Source organism: Oncorhynchus mykiss, chromosome 5, assembly GCF_057628025.1.
Source record: "Oncorhynchus mykiss isolate SJ-2025 chromosome 5, ASM5762802v1, whole genome shotgun sequence".
NCBI lineage: Eukaryota > Metazoa > Chordata > Actinopteri > Salmoniformes > Salmonidae > Oncorhynchus > Oncorhynchus mykiss.
The window spans coordinates 33,865,220-33,888,984 of record NC_143026.1 but is presented as its reverse complement, the minus strand read 5'-3'; the positions used below and the strand labels follow the sequence as shown (position 1 = coordinate 33,888,984).

Here is a 23,765-nt window from a genome sequence, read left to right as displayed (position 1 = left end):
GGGCATGCAGAAACATGGCGCCATAATACATAATATAAACCAGAGGAATATATGCAAGCTCTATTGCGATGCTCTGTTAAAACATAGCTACATCAACTGGATTAAAAGTATGGATTTAATGTCTCAGTGTTTGATTGTCTTGAACAGATTTCTGTGTGATCTTTATTTTTTTCTGTTTTATCTCGGTTTTCAGATGAATAACCATTTCATGGACTGCAAGGCTGTTTGGGCTTTGTTACTTTGTTTGTTCCCCAGCTTTAATTCTGTAATTTCTCCAACGTGTGCAGGGATCTTCTCACAGAAGGAGGCAAACAGCTGCTGCCAAACAGAGGAGCAGATCAAAGAACAGAGAAAACTGAGAAGGGGAGAGAGGGAGAGAGAGAACGAGGGAGAGAGAGAGAGAGAGAGAATAAGAGAAGGGAGAGCAAGATAGAGGAAGAGAGAGAGAAGGAGAGAGAGATGTCATAGAGACAGAGCTTCCCCTGGGTCCTCAGCGGTACAAGAACACAGCAGCACAACAGTGGCTGGCTCTTCAGCCAACCTCTCCGGAAAATATACAACACACACCCTCCCTCTACAGCGATCAACCCATCCAGTTTTGATGAAGTTATTTTGTCATTTTAGTTCAACCACCCTCACCTCATGAGACCCCAACAACCACAGCAACACACACAGGCAAACACCCCTCTCTAAATATTTATGTTCCCTGTCCAAATGTTTTTTTAACATTTATTTTGCCTTTATTTAACTAGACAAGTCAGCTAAGAACAAATTCTTATTTTCAATGTCGGCCTAGAACAGTGGGTTAACTTGTTCAGGGTCAGAACGACAGATTTTAAAAAATTATCTTGTCAGCTCCAGGATTCAATCTTGGAACCTTTCGGTTTCCAGTCCAATGCTCTAACCACTAGGCTACCTGCCACCCTGAATGTACGGCAGCATGCTGAGAATGGGGGTGACATTGCCCCCTCAGTGTAACAAATAGCCTTGAGGATTTGAACTCACAAGCAGGGTATCAGAACATGCAACACCACAGAACCTGGGTGTCTGTCTGCATCCACCGATGTGCCGCTACAATTAAAGCACTTTAGGAGGATTGTAGGTAATTAGCATAAAGAGATGATCCTCTGAGTTGTCTGGAATAGGAATATCTGCTTACTGCCAACGTTGGTTCAGATGCTAACGCTAGCTAGTTTGCTTCTCACTGCTGTCATCAGTCATGCTGTGAAGTCAGATGAAGGAATGTCTTGTTCTGACAATGGAGCCGTTTACAATTGACATGTATATTGTGAAGACAAAACATGTTTCTTTGTATAATTATAATCTTCCTCAAGTGAGAAAATGTCATTTCCGATAGTGCCAGCGGAGCAGGGCCCGAGAATGTATCAAAACAGATCAAGTGCCCTGTCAACTCTGTTGTACGTGTGTATTATCAGCATAAACAGAAGCTGGAGTGTCACACGACACAACAGAGCTGGAACTGCAACGCTGCAACATGATCTCTATGAAGTGAACTCGCTCCCTACAGTATGTATGTGTTTGTATGTGTGTGTGTAAACTCTCTATGTGACTGTGTCTGTCTCCGTCTTTCTGTGTGTGCGTGCGTGCGTGCTTGTGACAGTGTTTGTGAATCTTAGTTTAATTCTACATTACAAAATGGCAATTAAATAGGCACAATTGCAAGGATATTGAACTTTAGTTGTAGTGCTGTATATTGTCTCATACATTTCCTATGAAATAGAGTATGATTTATAACATGTTTTCTGTTGAATTTTCCAGTGGACTAAAATAGAGGGGTGTTTTTCTGTGACGGATGATATTGGTTCATAGCACTTACACACTTCACACATCAGTGTGCGAGGAGAGAGAGAGCTAGAGAGTCAGACATCCTGCCCCCTCTCCCATGCCAAAAGTATTGGGACAGTGACATATTTTTTGTTGTTTTGGCTCTGCACTCCAGTACTTTGGATTTGAGGGTATTTTCATCCATATCGGGTGAACCGTTTAGAAATTACAGCACTTTTTGTACATAGTCCTACCACTTTAGGGGACCAAAAGTATTTGGACAAATTCACTTATGTGTATTGTATTAAAGTAATACAAAGTTAAGTATTTGGTCCCATATTCAAAGCACACAATGACTAAATCAAGCTTGTGACTCTACAAATTTGTTGGATGCATTTGCTGTTTGTTTTGGTTGTGTTTCAGATTATTTTGTGACCCATAGAAATGAATGGTAAATAATGTATTGTGTAATTGTGGAGCTTTTGTAGATGTGTGTTTGCACGTTGTTTGTTTTAGTTCGACGGTATGCCATCACATCTGCCTTTCATTTCCTCCAGCTCCACGTTTGATATGAAGCCATTTGAACTGTTTGCTAGAGTTTTCTCTCAGTAGTTTTTCAAAAACACCTCATCTTTTATTCTGTGTTTTGGTTTTAGATTTTTGCACTTTATGGTGCTAATGAGTCTGTCTCCTCTGCTAGAACAAACAGAGGAAGATGAGCCATCGAAGTTAAATCACACAGAGATCATTATGTTGATTAGACAATGACTGTTGGTGTGTCCCAAAGTTTGTGCTGACACAGATAGGGTTGAGCATGGGGAGAAAGGTAGTGTGGAGTTAGTGGGTCTCATCATTGCTTTATTCACTTTTATTAAGTAGTCGTGTAAAGATTAGATTAGATCAGACATTTTAACCATGGGAACACTGGGAACACTAAAATGTGAAATCTGATTCAAATGAAGCAAAGTGTCAGTGAATGTCTGGCATCCAATGTACACCGAACATTCCTTCAGCCTTTAAGAGCAGATAATACATAAGTCTCGTGTTACTATAAGAAGATGCCTTCCCACATTCCGGGCTAATAGCATGTGGTCAGGGAGAGGCTAAAGCCTCTAAAACGGCTCGTTAGTGGAGATAATGGATTCCTATCAGTGCTTTTACGCCTAAAGGAAATACCCCGAACCACTTCATCAACAACAGGAAAGCGTCATAATGTAAACTGAAACAACACAGGCAGCTTTCTCTGGTGTTATATTAAAGCTCACTCTACAGGTTCCATTTACACCGCCCTACTTACACAACTACTCCCTCTGCAGTGGTTTGTTTACAAGGTCAAACACAGCAACAAACTATTGGAGAATAAAACAGCAAACTTTAGTTTGTGTAAAAAACAGCTAAATACATCTTCATAGAGACAAACTTGGTTGTCATGACATCACTATCATCAGCCATGAATGGAGCCTCAAATACTGGGTTTTCTGGGGTGTGTTGTGTAACTGGGGTTTCAGTTTCAGGGCTGAGCTTTATCTTGCACACTCATTCTCTATACTTTCTCCCAGAATAGCACTACCCACACACATTCATACCCCCTACTCTCAGTAGCGGTGCACTTCTGGCCAGCACAGATGTGGTTAATAGGATGATGGTGTGCAGGCCTCTCAGTGCAGTAAGGGGGGCCCTGCCTGCACAGCCCGGTCAGCTTAAATAACCAAATTATTGGAATTTCTAAAAACAATGGCTTCCTGACTTCTTTACGACCCCTCACCTTATCATTTTGGGGTCTCGGAGCCTAAACTTGAACCCACCCCCCCAGAGCGGTTGGCCGCCTGCCACCTCTGTTTCACCTCATAGCCTGCCGAGGAACCATGTCTGAGCGTAGACTTAGACCCAAAGTGAAGCAGGCCAGAGCCAAACCAGACCCAGCTGCTGGGTCCTGCCTCCTCTTGCCTCCCCTTTATGTCTGCTCTGCTCCAGGGAGGGAGGACAATGAGAGGGGCAAGGCTCCATGATGAGACAGACTGTTATTATCCAGACAAACTCAGTCCCCTAATGAACAACAGTCTCAGTGTTGTGGTGATGTCAGCCTCCATATTGAAGCATTCTCCATTAGATCGTACAGTCCCAATGTGATGTGTCAGGAACATTAAACAAAATGACCATCAATCTATCAAAAGCTAGTATGGATTCTATTTTTCTCTCTTATAGAGAACCTTATGGTGACGTTGGATGATTAAATCGTTTAGATCCAGGCATTATGTACAACCAGTGTTTTTGATCATCTGTGTGAGTGTGCAGTCTAGGTAACAAGGCCCGTTAGTGGCCTCATTAGACAGGACAGTGTTTATCTGAGATGTGTCTGTGAAGATGAGTCAAGATGATACCCCAAAACATTTGAAGAGCTTCATGGCTTGTTTACTCCAGGCTTGGATGAGCGAGGGAGTGAGCGAGGGAGTGAGCGAGGGAGTGGGCGAGGGAGTGGGCGAGGGAGTGGGCGAGGCGCCTGAAAGAACAGATGGTGTTCAGCTATAGCACCATTAGGCAGACTGGTGGGCTGCAATATTTAACATCACTGGATGGAGAAAATGGCTGCATTGAAGAACTCTTTTTCATGTCCCTCTTACACTCTTGTTTTTACACTTCCTCTTACACTCTTGTTTTTACACTTCCTCTTACACTCTTGTTTTTACACTTCCTCTTACACTCTTGTTTTTACACTTCCTCTTACACTCTTGTTTTTACACTTCCTCTTACACCCTTGTTTTTACACTTCCTCTTACACTCTTGTTTTTACACTTCCTCTTACACTCTTGTTTTTACACTTCCTCTTACACTCTTGTTTTTACACTTCCTCTTACACTCTTGTTTTTACACTTCCTCTTACACTCTTGTTTTTACACTTCCTCTTACACTCTTGTTTTTACACTTCCTCTTACACTCTTGTTTTTACACTTCCTCTTACACTCTTGTTTTTACACTTCCTCTTACACCCTTGTTTTTACACTTCCTCTTACACTCTTGTTTTTACACTTCCTCTTACACTCTTGTTTTTACACTTCCTCTTACACTCTTGTTTTTACACTTCCTCTTACACTCTTGTTTTTACACTTCCTCTTACACCCTTGTTATTACCCAAGATGCTTGGGATTATGTGAAAATGGCATACTTCCATAACATTTCTAACAACGTCTTGTGCATATCTGAGAAATAAGTTGTTTATCAAGTACATCTGTAACTGATCATCTATGGAAAATAAATGGTTTATTGCACAGTGTATTGAAGTAAATGTAACAAAGAAGGCTTGTTCAGGTCCCAAATGAATCAATAGGCAGATTAAATGTCCATAAAAGTGTCCCTTCCTCCAACAAGCACATTTTAAATCCAAAGTAACTAACAGAGAAACCTGACACTTTGAGAACTTCAGGTGTAGTAAGACATAAGTGCCTCCTAAATTCCAGCTATAGTGTTAAATGAGTCTAAAGCAAATAAACGTCAGTAACACCAGCATCATATGAGTGTTCAAGGACCTCTGCCGTCTGCAATACAAGTCAGCAGAACAATGAATCCCCTTTGCCGTTCTTCCACACATATGGAACTGTTTAGCTGAACAATCGCCAGTGTATCCTCTCCAAGACCATATATTTCAATTATTGAATAAACATTCGGAGATAGACATGCATTCTTCATAGAGAAATGAAAGGCCTCTTACTTATCAGTAGCAGAATAATGAATCACCCAGTGCACTGCTCTTATACTGAGCATGTTTGACTGAACACACACAGCATCAGCAGAAGGGTAACAAGCTTTGAGGTTATACTTCTGACAAGGTCTGTTCCTCAGTAAAACAAATACTATTACCCTTCGTGTTGTTTTTCCACATAAGAGTGGATAACAAAAGCTGTCAGCGCACCAACAGAAACAAATACAATAATTTAACAAGATTAAAGAAAATGCCAAGATTAAAAAATGAAGGCTAGTGCATTATGATATCAAAGGCAAAGTGTATGTTTGTGTGTGTGTGTATATGTGTGTATATGTGTGTACATGTGTATGCACATGTGTATATGTGTGCATGCTTACATACTGTACATGATTTGGTGTGCATGTACACTATTAATACATGTGTCACAGATCCCTTCGGAACTTTCATTACGCACACCTGGCAACTATTCCCAGTGATTAGTAATTGTCCGACGACGCTGCGACTGGTCCGACCGGCGCCACCGCAACTTCAGCAGCTGCAACTGGGCTGTCCGACGTCGCCACAACGGGTCGGTCCGATGACGCACGCAAGTTCAGCAGCTACAACTGGCCCTTCCACCGCCGCCACAACCCGTCAGTCCGACTCCACTGCAACTGGCCCTTCCAACGCAGCCACAACCCGTCAGTCCAACGCCACTGCTACTGGCCCTTCCAACGCAGCCACAACCCGTCAGTCCGAAGCCACTGCTACTGGCCCTTCCAACGCCGCCACAACCCGTCAGTCCGACTCCACTGCAACTGGCCCTTCCAACGCAGCCACAACCCGTCAGTCCGAAGCCACTGCTACTGGCCCTTCCAACGCCGCCACAACCCGTCAGTCCGAAGCCACTGCTACTGGCCCTTCCAACGCCGCCACAACCCGTCAGGCTGGTGGCGTGGCACCTTTGCAGCACGTGTTTTTGTAATTTGTCTTCCGATCCTTCATGCAAGCGTGACAACATGCATCAGTGTGTGTGTGTGTATGTACGTACCAGTGTGTACTATTTTAATGTATATATTTATTCAGTCAGGTAGTCAATATGTGATGCCTCCATAAAAAGGTATTTTAGGGAAGTTTGTAACAGTTCATTTGTGGAAAATTTTGAAAAGTGGATATTGAGTTTCAACAGTAGTAGAATTCTAGTGGTGTAATCGATGAGTTTCTCACTTGCAGTATTGAGGCTGAAAGCGGTTCATTGGGTTAGACTCCCTCTACTACAATATGAATCTGGGGATATTTAAAAAAAATACATACATTTGACTAGGCAAGTCAGTTAAGAACAAATTCTTATTTACAATGACAGCCTACACCGGCCAAACCTGGATGACCCTGGGATAATTGTGTGACGCCCAATCACGTCAGGTTGTGATGCAACCTGGATTCGAACCAGTGTATCTGTCGTGACACCTCTAGCACTGAGACACAGCGCCTTAGACCGCTGCCCCACTCAGGAGCTCTTCTTTTGAGCTCCCTGCCACAGGAGCACAAGGTTGGATTATCATACTGAGATTGTGCGCCTCAGCGCCTTACTCTCTCACCTCATCTAGTGTTGGGAAGAACACCTTGTGTACTCAAGTTGAAACTGTATCAGAAATGTTACCCCTAAGCAATGTGTGACAGACATTGGAAACCAATGCAATGATTTTATGTTATTAGCAAAGATTAAGGCACCTCATTCCGAAAAACAGTTTTGACAATGTGATTACATCTATCATTATAGCCAATAGTTTTCTTATTTCAACATACAGTAGGATCGAGATGAGAGGAAAGGGAGGGAGAGAGAAGGTTTGAGTGTGTGAGAGAGATTGGGTGTGTGTGTGTGTTTATGAGACAGCGAGAGACAGCGAGAGAGAGAGAGAGAGAGAGACAGCCAGGCAGACAGACAGACAGACAGCTAGGAAGACAGATAGCAGGTGGTGGGTTAGGCTGAGAGAGAGTGGGTGTGTGTGTGTGTGTTTATGAGACAGCGAGAGAGAGAGAGAGAGAGAGAGAGAGAGAGAGAGAGAGAGAGAGACAGCCAGGCAGACAGACAGACAGACAGACAGACAGCTAGGAAGACAGATAGCAGATGGTGGGTTAGGCTGAGAGAGACTGGGTGTGTGTGTGTGTGTGTTTATGAGACAGCGAGTGAGAGAGAGAGAGAGAGAGAGAGAGAGAGAGACAGCCAGGCAGACAGACAGACAGACAGACAGCTAGGAAGACAGATAGCAGGTGGTGGGTTAGGCTGAGAGAGAGGAAACCCCCTTTGACAAGCTTTGACAAGGTGTTACAGGTCTTATGAAGAGTTTCATTCCAAAATGCTATATATCCATTTTTTTTTAAATGTTGGTAAATGATCTTTTTATGTTTAATAATGAACTTACGCAACAGATTGGTGTCCCCCCCCCCCCCCTCCCCATCTAATCATGACATGGGGTTGTTCAATGACAGACATGTATTTGTTTGAAGTATATCACTAGATGGTTACATTTCAGAGAGACAATCACATTTTGTTGCAAAACGAGATATATCCACCTCTCTCAGAGAAAAAAAGTAGCACTGAAAGGTTTTACACAGTCAAATGTGACAAATCAAGACTGTTTTAATAAAGAACTGAACATATTATTACATTTGTCAAAACAAATATTAAAAAATGAATCAATACAATAATATGAGATCTGGGCTCTGATCGAAAGTAGTGCATTATATAAGGAATAGGGTGCCACTTGGGACGAGGCCTAACATTTTACATTTACATTTTAGTCATTTAGCAGATGCTCTTATCCAGAGCGACTTACAGTTAGTACATTCATCTTAAGATGGCTAGGTGGGACAACCACAAATCACAGTCACAGTTAGTACATTCATCTTAAGATGGCTAGGTGGGACAACCACAAATCACAGTCACAGTTAGTACATTCATCTTAAGATGGCTAGGTGGGACAACCACAAATCACAGTCACAGTTAGTACATTCATCTTAAGATGGCTAGGTGGTACAACCACAAATCACAGTCACAGTTAGTACATTCATCTTAAGATGGCTAGGTGGGACAACCACAAATCACAGTCACAGTTAGTACATTTATCTTAAGATGGCTAGGTGGGACAACCACAAATCACAGTCACAGTTAGTACATTCATCTTAAGATGGCTAGGTGGTACAACCACAAATCACAGTCACAGTTAGTACATTCATCTTAAGATGGCTAGGTGGTACAACCACAAATCACAGTCACAGTTAGTACATTCATCTTAAGATGGCTAGGTGGGACAACCACATATCACAGTCACAGTTAGTACATTCATCTTAAGATGGCTAGGTGGTACAACCACAAATTACAGTCATAGTTAGTACATTCATCTTAAGATGGCTAGGTGGTACAACCACAAATCACAGTCACAGTTAGTACATTCATCTTAAGATGGCTAGGTGGGACAACCACAAATCACAGTCACAGTTAGTACATTCATCTTAAGATGGCTAGGTGGTACAACCACAAATTACAGTCATAGTTAGTACATTCATCTTAAGATGGCTAGGTGGTACAACCACAAATTACAGTCATAGTAATTACATTTCTCTTCAGTAAAGTAGCTATCAGCAAAGTCAGAGCTAGTATGGGAGACAAAAGTCAAGTGCAAGTGTTAGTTCACGAAAGGCAAACATTATAGCATGAGGATAGATTTCTGATGTTGAATGTATATGTTAAATATACAAGATACCAATATCCCATTCCAGCTAAACAATGGATATGCACTGAGTGTAAAAAAACGAGGAACACCTGCTCTTTCCAGGACATAGACTGACCAGGTGAATCCAGGTGAAAGCTATGATCCCTTATTGATGTCACCGGCTAAATCCATTTCAATCAGTGTAGATGAAGGGGAGGAGACAGGTTAAAGAATAATGTTTAACCCTTGAGACAATAGAGACATGGTTTGTATACCGTATGTGTGCCATTCAGAGGGTGAATGAGCAAGATAAAATATTTTAGTTCCTTTGAATGGGGTATGGTAGTAGGTGCCAGGCGCACCGGTTTGAGTGTGTCAAGAACTGCAACACTCCTGGGACATGCCACTTCCTCTCTCCTCATTCTCCCTACCGACATCCAAATGAATATACAGTCGTGGCCAAAAGTTTTGAGAATGACACAAATATTAATTTTCACAAAGTTTTCTGCTTCAGTGTCTTTAGATATTTCTGTCAGATGTTACTATGGAATACTGAAGTATAATTACAAGCATTTCACAAGTGTCAAAGGCTTTTATTGACAATTACATGAAGTTGATGCAAAGAGTCAATATTTGCAGTGTTGAGCCTTCTTTTTCAAGACCTCTGCAATCCACCCTGGCATGCTATCAATTAACTTCTGGGCCACATCCTGACTGATGGCAGCCCATTCATGCATAATCAATGCTTGGAGTTTGTCAGAATTTGTGGGTTTTTGTTTGTCCACCCGCCTCTTGAGGATTGACCACAAGTTCTCAATGGGATTAAGGTCTGGGGAGTTTCCTGGCCATGGACCCAAAATATCGATGTTTTGTTCCCAGAGTCACTTAGTTATCACTTTTGCCTTATGGCAAGGTGCTCCATCATGCTGGAAAAGGCATTGTTCATCACCAAACTGTTCCTGAATGGTTGGGAGAAGTTGCTCTCGGAGGATGTGTTGGTACCATTCTTTATTCATGGCTGTGTTCTTAGGCAAAATTGTGAGTGAGCCCACTCCCTTGGCTGAGAAGCAACCCCACACATGAATGGTCTCAGGATGCTTTACTGTTGGCATGGCACAGGACTGATGGTAGCGCTCACCTTGTCTTCTCCGGACTAGCTTTTTTCCGGATGCCCCAAACAATCGGAAAGGGGATTCATCAGAGAACATTACTTTACCCCAGTCCTCAGCAGTCCAATCCCTGTACCTTTTGCAGAATATTAGTCTGCCCCTGATTTTTTTCCTGGAGAGAAGTGGCTTCTATGCTGCTCTTCTTGACACCAGGCCATCCTCCAAAAGTCTTCGCCTCTCTGTGCGTGCAGATGCACTCACACCTGCGTGCTGCCATTCCTGAGCAAGCTCTAGTGGTGCCCCGATCCTGCAGCTGAATCAACTTTAGGAGATGGTCCTGGCTCTTGCTGGACTTTCTTGGGCGCTCTGAAGCCTTCTTCACAACAATTGAACTGCTCTTCTTGAAGTTCTTGATGATCTGATAAATGGTTGATTTAGGTGCAATCTTACTGGCAGCAACATCCTTGCCTGTGAAGCCCTTTTAGTGCACAGCAATGATGACAGCAAGTGTTTCTTTGCAGGTAACCATGGATGAAGAACAATGATTCCAAGCACCACCCTCCTTTTGAAGCTTCCAGTCTGTTATTCGAACTCAATCAGCATGACAGAGTGATCTCCAGCCTTATCCTCATCAACACTCACACCTGTGTTAACGGGAGAATCACTGACATGATGTCAGCTGGTCCTTTTGTGGCAGGGCTGAAATGCAGTGGAAATGTTTTTTTGGGAGTCAGTTCATTTGCATGGCAAAGATCACTCTACATAACATTCTGGAGTATATTCAAATTGCCATCATACAAACTGAGGCAGCAGACTTTGTGAAAATTAATATTTGTGTCATTCACAAAACGTTTGGCCACGACTGTACTCCGTTTAATTTGATCCAAAAACAAACAAATAAATAAATGGATTTAAACCAGAAAATGAAACAAAATTACCATCAATCAATGAAATGTATTTATAAAGCCCTTTGTACATCAGCCGTTCTATGAATGACTGTCAAGAATTATCCTTATTTTCCAGTGATGCCATGTTAGAGCTCCAGAAACATATTCTGGCAGCTTGGAGTTCACATAAACAACTTTGACCAGCATGGGCCTCTAAATAATCTGCAGCATGACAATTAAGCAGTTGGGAAAGAAAGAGAAAGAGAGGGAGGGAGAGTGAAAGAAAGAGAAGAAGGGAGAAAGAGAAAGAGAGGGAGAGTGAGGGAGAGATAGAGAGGGAGGGAGTGGGAATGAGAGAAAGATTGGGAGGGAGAGATAGATAGAGGGAAGGGGAGAGAGAGAGAGAGAGAGAGAGAGAGAGAGAGAGAGAGGGAGAGAGAGAGAGAGAGGGAAGGAGAGAGAAAGAGAGGAGGGAGGGAGAAAGAGGGAGGGAGAGAGAGAGAGAAAGAGAGGGAGGGAGAGTGAAAGAGAGGGAGGGCGAGAGAGAGAGCGAGAGAGAGAGAGAGAGAGAGAGAGAGAGAGGGAGGGAGAGAGAGAAAGAGAAGGAGGGAGAGAGAGAAATAGAGGGAGGGTGAGAGAGTGAAAGAGAAGGAGGGAGGGAGAGTGAGAGAGCACTGAGGAGAGCTGAGGCCTCCTGGACCCAGAGGTTTTACATAAGCCAGCCTTTATGTTACCAAATGAAGTAATGCAACCAGTCGATGCAACCACTCGCCGCAGCCTAGGAAACCATAAATTGAGTTTTCATAAAAGAAACGTTGTGTAAGGAGGCCAGCTGGTGAGGCTCACAGAGTAAACATGCTTTTCATCAAATGCAGTTGCTGAATTTAGCAACTATCGGGTCATTTTTCAGGACCAGATAAACAAAACACAAGTACTGAATCAGGGCTTGCAAAACAAAATCAATATCCATTTGATTATTATTCTATCAAACATACACATTCCATCCCAGCTGTGAACTGGGAGTCCTAAAAATAATTAAGTATTGGCATTCCCTCTGAAACTGCCCGGAAATGCCTGGAACATTCAAACATACCAAGGTTTAGGGATTTCTCTCCAAGCCTGGCCATGGAGCCAGCAGAAGAAATTAGGGTATATCTGTCATAGATTTCTTGGCTGTCGCATGGGCAAACAGACCAGAAGAACTCACTGACGGACTGAGGATAGGACAAGATTCCGTTGTGTTTGAAACATTCAGAAATTCAAAGTAGCCTCGCTACCGAGCACAAAAGCCAATTCTCTGCTGCGCTTGGTATAATGTAATTTACATGCGCTCCTCTGAGTCTGTTTTCTGTTGCCAGGCGATGTGAACCCAGACTGCCCTGGCGCTTAATAAATATGAGGACGAGCTGCATTGCTAAATCCTGTTTCTTCTCCTCACACGTGTTGCTAAATCATTGTGGCCCATGTGTCAAGACATTAGTATTGGGAGAACATAAAGACCATGTAATAAGTCTTCATCCTTAAACATGTTCCCTTTTCCAGAAAGCAGGGCGCACCCTCCCCCCCCCCCCCCCCCGGAACATCATAAATCTTCACGAGAGAAACATTTTCTCCCCTGAACAAAGAGACCTATTATTTATTTGCTGTCCTTGTATTCCTTCCATACGGTGACCTTTTACATCAAGAAAAACCAAAAAAAGGAAAGATTTAATGTACCCATCGATAAACTATTTCTGGCATAGTCAAATGCAGTACAATGGTCACTGCTTCTGTGATCGCCACGACAGAGAAGCAAGGAACGTAAGATGGTAACATGCTTAGCTCTATGAGTATATCTGTGAGGAAGAAAGTGACAAACCACCTTGTGAAACCGATAAACAGGCTGATCCCCGTTGCTTTTCGTTGTTCTTTGGAGGACAGTTTCACTTCTTACAGCGAGGCTGCTGGTTCTCAGTCTTGGTTTTGTTGGTCTGTCCTTACTTCAGGAGGGGCGATGATGGGCCTCCCAGCCTACTAGGACCTGGTCCTGTCGTTCAACCTGAGAGATAATCAATGATTACCAGATCCACTGGTGCAGATAACGCTGTGGGATAGGCCCTGCTGAGCCATGTGACCATCTGTCAGCAGCCCATTCATCAACACTCAGACCTGTGGGGGGTGGGGGTGGGGTACAGAGGGGTGCATAGGAATGTTTATTCAAGAGATTGTATCATGGCCCTTTTGAATGGGGACTTCGTAGACTGTCTGGAAAATGTGCATTTCCTTACATTTTCATAATTTATAACAGCATACTGTAATCCTATAAATGTTATGGACTGTGTTCATGTTCTGGGCTTGAAAGAAAAGTCAACATCCAGGAGTTGACTTTGGAGAGGTAGCCTGCCTTCCTGCCTCAAATCTATGTCTGGTATTTGCATTATGCGACAGCTTTAGTCTGTCTCTCAAACACAGAAGTCCCTCACACACCATTGCAGTAAATCCTGTTGATAGTAATACATAGCTATTGAAAAACGTTCCATTCCCTGCTCCGTGTTAAAACTGGTATTGAGTGATTTGACTTGAAAGAAAACAACTTTGATGTCAGTAGAAAGCATTCTCCTTTGATCTGTGGCTGAAATTCTAACACTGTTGCCAAATTCAGACATTTTGTTCTCACCCGTCAGGCTCCATTCTTGATATGGCCGCGGTGGTAACAGCTATCTGCCACCTGTACACCACAGATAAATCTGCCCTGAGTAGCAACCTACCAGCTCTCACAGTCCCACGTCAGAATTAGACGATCATCCATATTTCTCAAACGTCAAATTTTGAAGTTGTTCCAAATGTCAAATTTCAAAGTGTCGGAAAGGGGATCTATGGGGTCGACTCCCTGCATCACAGTATGAGGACATACATTGTCTGTGGTAGATTTTGATACTGGTCGCTGTAGCTTCCCTCAAATGGTTTTCCATAAAAATTCACATTGAAAGGAAAGACATGAACTACATTAAGTTGAATGGAGAAGTTCATTCTCTGAAAAAAAAAATCCTCTTAACATATTATTTAGCTTCTTAGAAAAGCACAGATACTATTGGAAATCTGGAAAACCATTCTAGACCGTCTGATTGGTCGCAGAAACTGATGAGTTGGGCCAGAGCCAGAACACATGTGGGTAAAGCGGGCATTGATACGCTGATTGGTAAGATATGATCCAATTACTTTGTTCTGTACAACAACCCTCATTTTGACATCACCACAAACAACTTTATTGATGTCAGTCTCAGACTGAAGTATGTAGCAAACGATAGAGCAGCAGAAGAATTCAGTTTGAGTTGTCAGGTAAAGATACTAAATTATTGCCTCTAAAGTAAACACCACTGAATACACGGAAAAAGACAGAGGTTTTTGTGTACAGTGCACTCAAGTGCCAAAAGCAATATTTTGATGCAGAAACTATACCTGTCTCCCAACTTCCTGTCTTATGTAAATCTAGATTTGTACACAACATAGCACTGGTCTGGAGTCAGTTGAGAGCAACGTGATTAATATACAAACAGGCAGGCAGGCCTGATCCCAGGTAGCACACACACACACACACACACACACACACACACACACACACACACACACACACACACACACACACACACACACACACACACACACACACACAAGCTTAGTTAAAGGGCTTCAACTGTAAATCTGCTCTTGCCTGTGGTCATGGCAGAGAGAGAAGTGAGGGGTTTGTATGGGCTGTGACGCAAGCTGTGCACAATGAAAGAACCAACTGTGTGAGTGTTGAGGGGCATGAATTCACATGTGCTCCCTCATTCTGACACACACACACACACACACACACACACACACACACACACACACACACACACACACACACACACACACACACATTATATCATACACACAGGTGTACTCACATGTACGTTACTCAGAAACACATACGACACACATGCAGGCGAACACACAGTCGCACACACACACAGTCGCACACGCACACACAGTCGCACACACACACACAGTCGCGCACACACACACAGTCGCACACACACACACACACACACACACACACACACACACACACACACACACACACACACACACACACACACACACACACACACACACACACACACACACACACAGTACTGTTTAACCTCAGTCCCAGACAGAAAGTCCATCATAGAGAATCGTAATAGTAAAATCTAATCTATATAATCACCACTGTATGTGAAGGCAATGCAAACAGAGGAACTATAAAAGAGGGTACAGTACTGAGCTGACTCAGCACAACACTGAATGAGAGTGTTAACTGTCCCGTGTGTGTCACTGCACATAGTACCTGTATTAGAGTAGTGGAGGTAGTTGGCAGGGGCTGTGGATGGTGAGCAGCACTCCTAACATGCTGTACCCCATTCTATCATTAACCATCATTAGACAGGCAAATCTGACACAAGACGAGGATGACATCACAACAAAGCCTTCTCAAAGGAAGCCATATAAAATACATTTTATTTTTACCCAGTCCACAAAACCCATTTTTTAAAGCAGTATTAAGAGGAGTTGTGAGTGTGGCGCCACAGACTTGTTGCCCGGCTCCAATAAACAGGGAGAGAGGGGAGAGAGGGAGAGACTTGCGGACGACGTGCACGTAAAAGTGATCACACAGGGGCGGGCTGAGCAGCTTCGCCGTTCACCACCGTTACCGTCCGCCCACAGACGTATAATGACTTCCCTGGGAATGGAAGCTTGAAAAGTTTACGATAACGCACTCGCTGTCTATTGATACATTCCCCACATGGCCCTGAGATTTATATTATTGTTGCAAGTCTCCCAGGATCCTCTCTTCTCCTGCTGCCAGGGGAGTTGCTCTCCACTTTATGCCTCGTATAGAACTATATAAAACATTGATGAATAATCTCTCTCTCTCATTCCCCCACCCTCTTTCTGCTTCTTTCACTTTCCCTCTCTCCACTCCTGCTTTCCCTCTCCCTCGTACTGAACAGGCCAACAGGCCAACACGCAGGCAGAAAAACTGCTGGTCACCGTAGTCTGTCACCAGGTTATCATCAGGAGAGGGAAAACAGCTGACTACTCTCTCACGCCTGCAGTAGCCTGTTGATTATAATAGCTATACTATTCTCAAAAGCCTATATTTCCATCATATGTAGTATTTTAACAGATAAGGGAAAACAGTGGGTTCACTAAAGTGCCAGGTTAGGACGTCACTACACCATGTGCATGTGCTGAATGTGAAAATGTAAGCATATCATCCCATTTTGAATGGGTGCCATGTTTCTCTGCCTGCTCCTGCCAAGTCTATGATGAACCAGGCCCTCAAAGGTGCCCATGGGTAATCAATGTGGCCAGTTATGAGAGATGTCCTGAGTGATGTCCTGGCAAAATTCCCAATCTGGCCCTCAAACCATAATCCCCAGTTTACGATTGGCTCATTCATCCCCCTCCTCTCCCCTGTAACTATTCCCCAGGTCGTTGCTGTAAATGAGAACGTGTTCTCAGTCAATTTACCTGGTAAAATAACGGATTAAAAAAATAAAATAATAATAAATCAAATAATATATAAAAAAATAAAATTAAAAAAATCTCTCAAAGGTCACTAAATTCATCATCTCAATAGTCAGCCAATAACATCAGAAGTTGCTGACACTGGAGCATTCGCTACAGCCAAGCTCAACATGGTAGTAAAGCACTCCATCTAGTGGATAATTTAGTAACTACAGTTCATCATCTCAATAGTCAGCCAATAACATCAGAAGTTGCTGATACTGGAGCATTCGCTACAGCCAAGCTCAACATGGTGGTAAAGCACTCCATCTAGTGGATAATTTAGTAACTACAGTTCATCATCTCAGTCAATATCAACATCCATTCCTTTACTTTAGATTTGTGTCTATTAGGTAGTTGTTGTGGAATTACATGTTAGATATTGCTGCACTGTCGGAACTAGAAGCACAAGCATTTCACTACACTCGCAATAACATCTGCGAACCATGTGTATGTGACCAATAAAATTGGATATGATTTGATTTTAAATCAATATCAGTGAAAAAGATCATACACATGGTGTGCAGATGTTATTGCGAGTGTAGTGAAATGCTTGTGCTTCTAGTTCCGACAGTGCAGCAATATCTAACATGTAATCTAACAATTCCACAACAACTACCTAATACACACAAATCTAAGTAAAGTAATGGGATAAGAATATATACATATAAATATATGGATGAGCAATGACAGAGCGGCATAGGCAAGATGCAGTAGATGGTATAATGCAAGATATGTAAACATTATTAAAGTGCCATTATTAAAGTGTTGAAATGGGGACCAATTCTATACAGAGTGGGGTTGTTTGTCACCAAAGATGATCCTTACCTTGATCCCTACAGTTTGGAAATCATACCAGAGCCCACACAAACATCTCTAAACTGAGAGCTGTTGCCTGGCCTTTTGTGTAGATCGTTGACCAAAAATGACAATTACATCCATTTTAATTCCACTTTGGAACACAAGATCATGTGGAAAAAAGTCAAAAGGTGTGAATACTTTCTACAGCATACATTATTATTGCCGAAATAAGACAAGAAAATGTAAGCAACGACACACAGCAGGAGGGAGCTGAAGGAGACCCGTATTAGGCCTAGGTTCATGTAATGAAAAAGTGTAACACCAAATCAAAATATATCTGCAGTGCAGCTAGGGCCACATCAACCCTAGACACAAGAACATACAAAGATAAAAAATAAAAAATAAACGTGTTTATTGACTCATGGTATGACAGATAAGATAATGTCATTGGAATTACCTTTCTAAATCATGTTATAATGGAATTTAAATAAACTATCCTAATTTGGATGATTTATTCGTAAACATTTGGTCTTATTTCAGAACGGAATGGAATAGGCAATTATGGATACGGCAGTGTATCAGGAGGTAGTTTATCCCTCTAGGTCTTTCACCAAGTAAAGGTCTGCTTTTTTCAGGGCCTGGTAAAACTGTTCCTGGGCAGTTTTCCCCTTGTTAATAACCATGGTCAGCAGAGCTTCATTTTTCTTGGTCCGTGTGGTTTTGATCTCTATCTCCTCTCTATCCTCCTCACTCAGAACCCCAAGGTCTATGAGATTGCTGAGGATGGGACGAAGGTTGCCCATCCTGTTCTCCAGATCATTCTTGTGTGTTTTCAGGAAATCCTGAACTGATGACATCATGGGGCCGGAGGGGCTGGTGTGCTGGGGTGGCGCAGACAAAGGGCCTGCAAGAGAAGAGGACTCACTGTTATAATAAATATCCATAGAGATAGAGATGAGTCAAATGGAAATCATTCTAGCTGCCGTTTGCGCAAGCTCGAACAATTGGTACGATTGGTATGATTGGTACGATTGGTATGATTGGTATGATTGGTACGATTGGTACGATTGGTATGATTGGTACGATTGGTACAATTGGTATGATTGGTATGATTGAGTGTGAATGTTTTATGTCAATAATTGAACTTTTGTCTCATATGAGTGCAATTCTCAGTTTACTTATTTTGTGCAAAATCATTGTGTTAAAAGTATAGATTTTACACTACCCGTCATCACCTGTATGATAATGGATTGCCCCAATGGTGTTACCAGTCATTATGGGAGCGTTGACACTGGCCCCATTATTGGCTGAGATGGTGAAGGGTTGGCCAGAAGAAGACCCAGATTCCGGACAAGATGCCATTCTATGTCACTAGACACAGAACATTTGAATATGAGGGAAAACATGATCTATTTCATTTTGTAAAGTTGACTGAAGTCCTAGACCTATCAAGGAATACAGATATGGAGACAACATACAGCCAATTTGAGTCACGTCTCATGTAGACAGAATATGATTGCTGATTTGATCTACAAACATCTACTCAGCCTACGTTAAGCATTGTCTCTCAACCTGGTCTCGGAGCATTTTGTATTATTCTGTATGTAAACCGATACACTCCATTTAGTATAATATGTTATGTTTTGTATGGTATGTATTAATTTGTGTATGTCCATTTCGTATTATATGTTACGAAATACAATTAATTATATGTTATGAATTTGCTAAACTTACAATATGTTACGAATTTCCAAAACGTATGATATGTTACGAATTCTAGATAGGTGGCTAATATTAGGTAGTTTGCGAACATTAGCTAGACTAGGAGTTACGGTTAGGGTTAAATTGTAATTTTGTAACTAAATCCAGGCTGTATCACATTTGGCCCAGCATTGTCCGGGGTTGCCCGTCATTGCAAATAAGAATGTGTTCTTAACTGACTTGCCTAGTTAAATAAAGGTGGGAAAAAAATGTTTTAAAGTTTAGGAGTTAGGTTAAAAGGTTATGGTTAGGATTGGGTGAAGGGTTATCTAAACGGGTTAAGTTTTTGCCTTAAGTAAGCATTTGTTTTATGTAACCATACCAAACATAACATATCATAGTAAATTAATTCCCTCAGATTTATACATTCAGAATACTATGAAATGCTCTGAAATCAGGTTGTTTCTCTCTACAGATTACAGTATAGGACATTACATAACTGCTAAATGTCGTTAAGAACATAAATATACAATGCAAGTCAAACATACATTTATTTGTCAAATTACGCACTGGTCATTTCATTATGCCAGTTTACAAGGTCAGGAAAAAGCCATCCAACTCCGTCACTCAGATTTTCGATTATATTCTGATTATATTCCAAACGAATTCAAATCGCACACAAATTAACACATTCTATTGGAAAATATCTCAAACATCGCCTTACCAAGGTTGATGTTCTAGCTCGGGTGATGTAGGCTACCTTTGTATGAATGTTCTCTTCTCTTTTAAAGTTACAAAAGTTTAGAAGGAAACTACAGAAGACTATTTTCACTTTCGCTTTCTGATGCATTACGTCTCTATCACACCGATTGTCAAAGGCGTTTTGGTATATGTTTCAAATGGAACGCTGTGTTTGCCTTGCAGCATTGCAGAGGCAGTTGTGTTCGTTGGATTTATGGAACGTATTCGTCGAACTACGTGTATATGGCTTGACAGAAATGGAGGCAGAAGGAGAATTTTGAACTGTTGCTGCACACATATCCAGAAGATGCTGGAACACTATTGGTGTGATCGAGGCGTGAGCCTATCAGTGCTGTTAGTTGTTGTTGTAAACCTATACAGGAATACAACCACATATGGTTGTTAATAACAACTCAAAGGACATGCAATTTAGACTGTCGAAATTGAATGCACATCTAGTTTTTGATATGTGGTTGTATTCCTGTATAGGTTTACAACAACAACTGCAATTCTACACATTTTCCCATATGGATTAGAGAAAATGTTACAATTTTAAAGCAAGCTTTCTGCAATTCTTTATATTTTGTTATAGGGCGGAGGGGAGTTGAGCAGTTTTAAAGCTCAACACATTTTGCCAAGACTTAAAGTACCAGTCAAGGGATTTTCTTTATTTGACAATTTTCTACATTGTAGAATAATAGTGACGACATCCAAACTGTGAATTAAAAACGTATGGAATCATGTAGTAACCAAAAAAGTGCTTCTTCAAAGTAGCCACCCTTTGCCTTGATGACAGATTTGCACACTCTTGGCATTCCCTCAACCAGCTTCTCTTGGAATGCTTTTCCAACAGTCTTGAAGGAGTTCCCACATATGCTGAGCACTTGTTGGCTGCTTTTTCTTCACTCTGCAGTCCAACTCATCCCAAACCATCTCAATTGGGTTGAGGTTGGGTGATTGTGGAGGCCAGGTCGTCTGATGCAGCACCCCATCCCTCTCCTTATTGGTCAAATAGCCCTTGCACAGCCTGAAGGTGTGTTGTCCTGTTGAAAAACAAATGATAGTCCCACTAAGCGCAAACCAGATGGGATGGCATATTGCTACAGAATGCTGTGGTAACCATGCTGGTTAAGTGTGCCTTGAATTCTAAATAAATCACTGACAGTATCACCAGCAAAGCACATCACACCTCCTCCTCAATGCTTCACAGTGGGAACCACACATGCGGAGAGCGACCGTTCCCCTACTCTGCGTCTCACAAAGACACGGCAGTTGGGACTAAAAATCTCACATTTGAACTCATCAGACCAAAGGACAGATTTCCACCGGTCTAATGTCCATTGCTTGTGTATCTTGGCCAAAGCAAGTCTCTTCTACTTATTGTTGTCCTTTAGTAGTGGCTTCTTTGCAGCAATTCAACCATGAAGACCTGATCCTCCAGTTGATGTTGTGATGTGTCTGTCACTCGTCACTCTGTGAAGCATTTATTTGGACTGCAATTTCTGAGGCTGGTAACGCTAATGAATTTATCCTCTGCAGCAGAGGTAACTCTGGGTCTTCCTTTCCTGTGGCGGTCCTCATGAGAGCCAGTGTCATGATAGTCCGTGATGGTTTTTGCGACTGCACTCGAAGAAACTTTCAAAGTTCTTGAAATTTTCTGGCTTGACTGTTACACCAGTCTTCGCTTTGGCTCCACCTCCTGTCCAGCTCAGGCGTTCAGCGTCGCCGGCCTTCTAGCTACTGCCAAACCTACTGCTGGCAAACGCCCTTCACTCATCAACCCCGGCTGTCTCGTTATCATTACACACACCTGGTTCCAATCCCCACTCTATATATACTCCCTCTGCCATTTGTCTTTGTTGGTCATTGTAAAGATTACTTGTTTTCCTGAGAGGAATCTCTCCTACTATTTCCTGAGTATATTATATTTTACACTTTGTGTTTGCCCTGTGCCTTTTTGTTTATGGAGATATATTTTGAGCACAACAGCATTTAGGTTTCATCCAGCTTTGATCTATGGTGCTTAAATAAATTCAGTAGTTCTAAACCTGCGACTGCCTCCTGCCTACTCCTCTCTACACCAGTGATAGAATGACCGACCCAAGAAAACAGGAAGCAGCAGGATATCCCGACCTCTCGGCTGTAGGAGCAAAGCTCCACCACCACGACTCGTGCCTGGAGCGCCTCGGGACTGCCATGGACTACGTGCCTCGGACCTACACCAGTGACAATGCCTGACCTTCATGTCTTAAAGAAAGAATGGACTGTTTTTCTTTGCTTATTTGAGCTGTTCTTGCCATAATATGGACTTGGTCTTTTACCAAATAGGGCTAACTTCTGTATATCACCCCTACTTTGTCACAACGCAACTGATCGACTCAAATGCATTAAGAAGGATTAACACATTAACTTTTAAGGCACACCTGTTACAGTTTCTCAGTCGCTTTGGTGCATTTTTTTAGATCGAAAGTGCAATTCTTGATACTACTTGTACAAATTCAAAATCATCTAGTCACTTGTGCACATCATTAAAGCAATTTCTTATTCCTTTGAACAAATTGCAATTGATAATGTACAAAAAAAGTGTCAGCTTTTTTCCACATTATCAATTGCTCATGTCATGTTGATCAAAATATAGTAGATGGTTCTCTGTTGAATAGTCTTACCCCTCAAAACATCTAGGCATTAGTTCCTTGCAAATCAAATCAAATGTATTTATATAGCCCTTCGTACATCAGCTGATATCCCAAAGTGCTGTACAGAACCCCAGCTTAAAACCCCAAACAGCAAGCAATGCAAGTGTAGAAGCACGGTGGATAGGAAAAACTCCCTAGAAAGGCCAAAACCTAGGAAGAAATTTAGAGAGGAACCAGGCTATGTGGGGTGGCCAGTCCTCTTCTGGCTGTGCCGGGTGGAGATTATAACAGAACATGGCCAAGATGTTCAAATGTTCATAAATGACCTGCATGGTCGAATAATAAGGCAGAACAGTTGAAACTGGAGCAGCAGCACGGCCAGGTGGACTGGGGACAGCAAGGAGTCATCATGTCAGGTAATCCTGGGGCATGGTCCTAGGGCTCAGGTCCTCAGAGAGAGAAAGAAAGAAAGAGAGAATTAGAGAGAGCACACTTAAATTCACACTGGACACCGAATAGGACAGGAGAAGTACTCCAGATATAACAAACTGACCCTAGCCCCCCGACACAAACTACTGCAGAATAAATACTGGAGGCTGAGACAGGAGGGGTCAGGAGACACTGTGGCCCCATCCGAGGACACCCCCGGACAGGGCCAAACAGGAAGGATATAACCCCACCCACTTTGCCAAAGCACAGCCCCCACACCACTAGAAGAATATCTTCAACCACCAACTTACCATCCAGAGACAAGGCTGAGTATAGCCCACAAAGATCTCCGCTACGGCACAACCCAAGGGGGGGCGCCAACCCAGACAGGATGACCACATCAGTGAATCAACCCACTCAGGTGACGCACCCCTTCCAGGGACGGTATGAGAGAGCCCCAGTAAGCCAGTGACTCCAGCCCCTGTAATAGGGTTAGAGGCAGAGAATCCCAGTGGGAAAGAGGGGAACCGGCCAGGCAGAGACAGCAAGGGCAGTTCGTTGCTCCAGAGCCTTTCCGTTCACCTTCCCACTCCTGGGCCAGACTACACTCAATCATATGACCCACTGAAGAGATAAGTCTTCAGTAAAGACTTAAAGGTTGAGACCGAGTTTGCGTCTCTGACATGGGTAGGCAGACCGTTCCATAAAAATGGAGCTCTATAGGA

At 42.5% G+C, this 23,765-nt stretch overlaps 1 protein-coding gene across 1 annotated transcript; it reads right to left on the bottom strand.

The window, feature by feature from the left end:
• Positions 1 to 17,928: 17,928 nt before the first annotated feature.
• LOC110523645 (caspase recruitment domain-containing protein 8) lies at positions 17,929 to 20,240 on the bottom strand. The gene is made up of 3 exons (XM_021602528.3): positions 19,959 to 20,240; positions 18,769 to 18,904; positions 17,929 to 18,437 (listed from the first exon to the last, which is right to left on the bottom strand). The coding sequence occupies exons 2-3, from the start codon at positions 18,893 to 18,895 to the stop codon at positions 18,124 to 18,126; spliced, it is 441 nt and encodes a 146-aa protein (XP_021458203.2). The 5' UTR covers positions 18,896 to 18,904; positions 19,959 to 20,240; the 3' UTR covers positions 17,929 to 18,123.
• Positions 20,241 to 23,765: the final 3,525 nt, after the last annotated feature.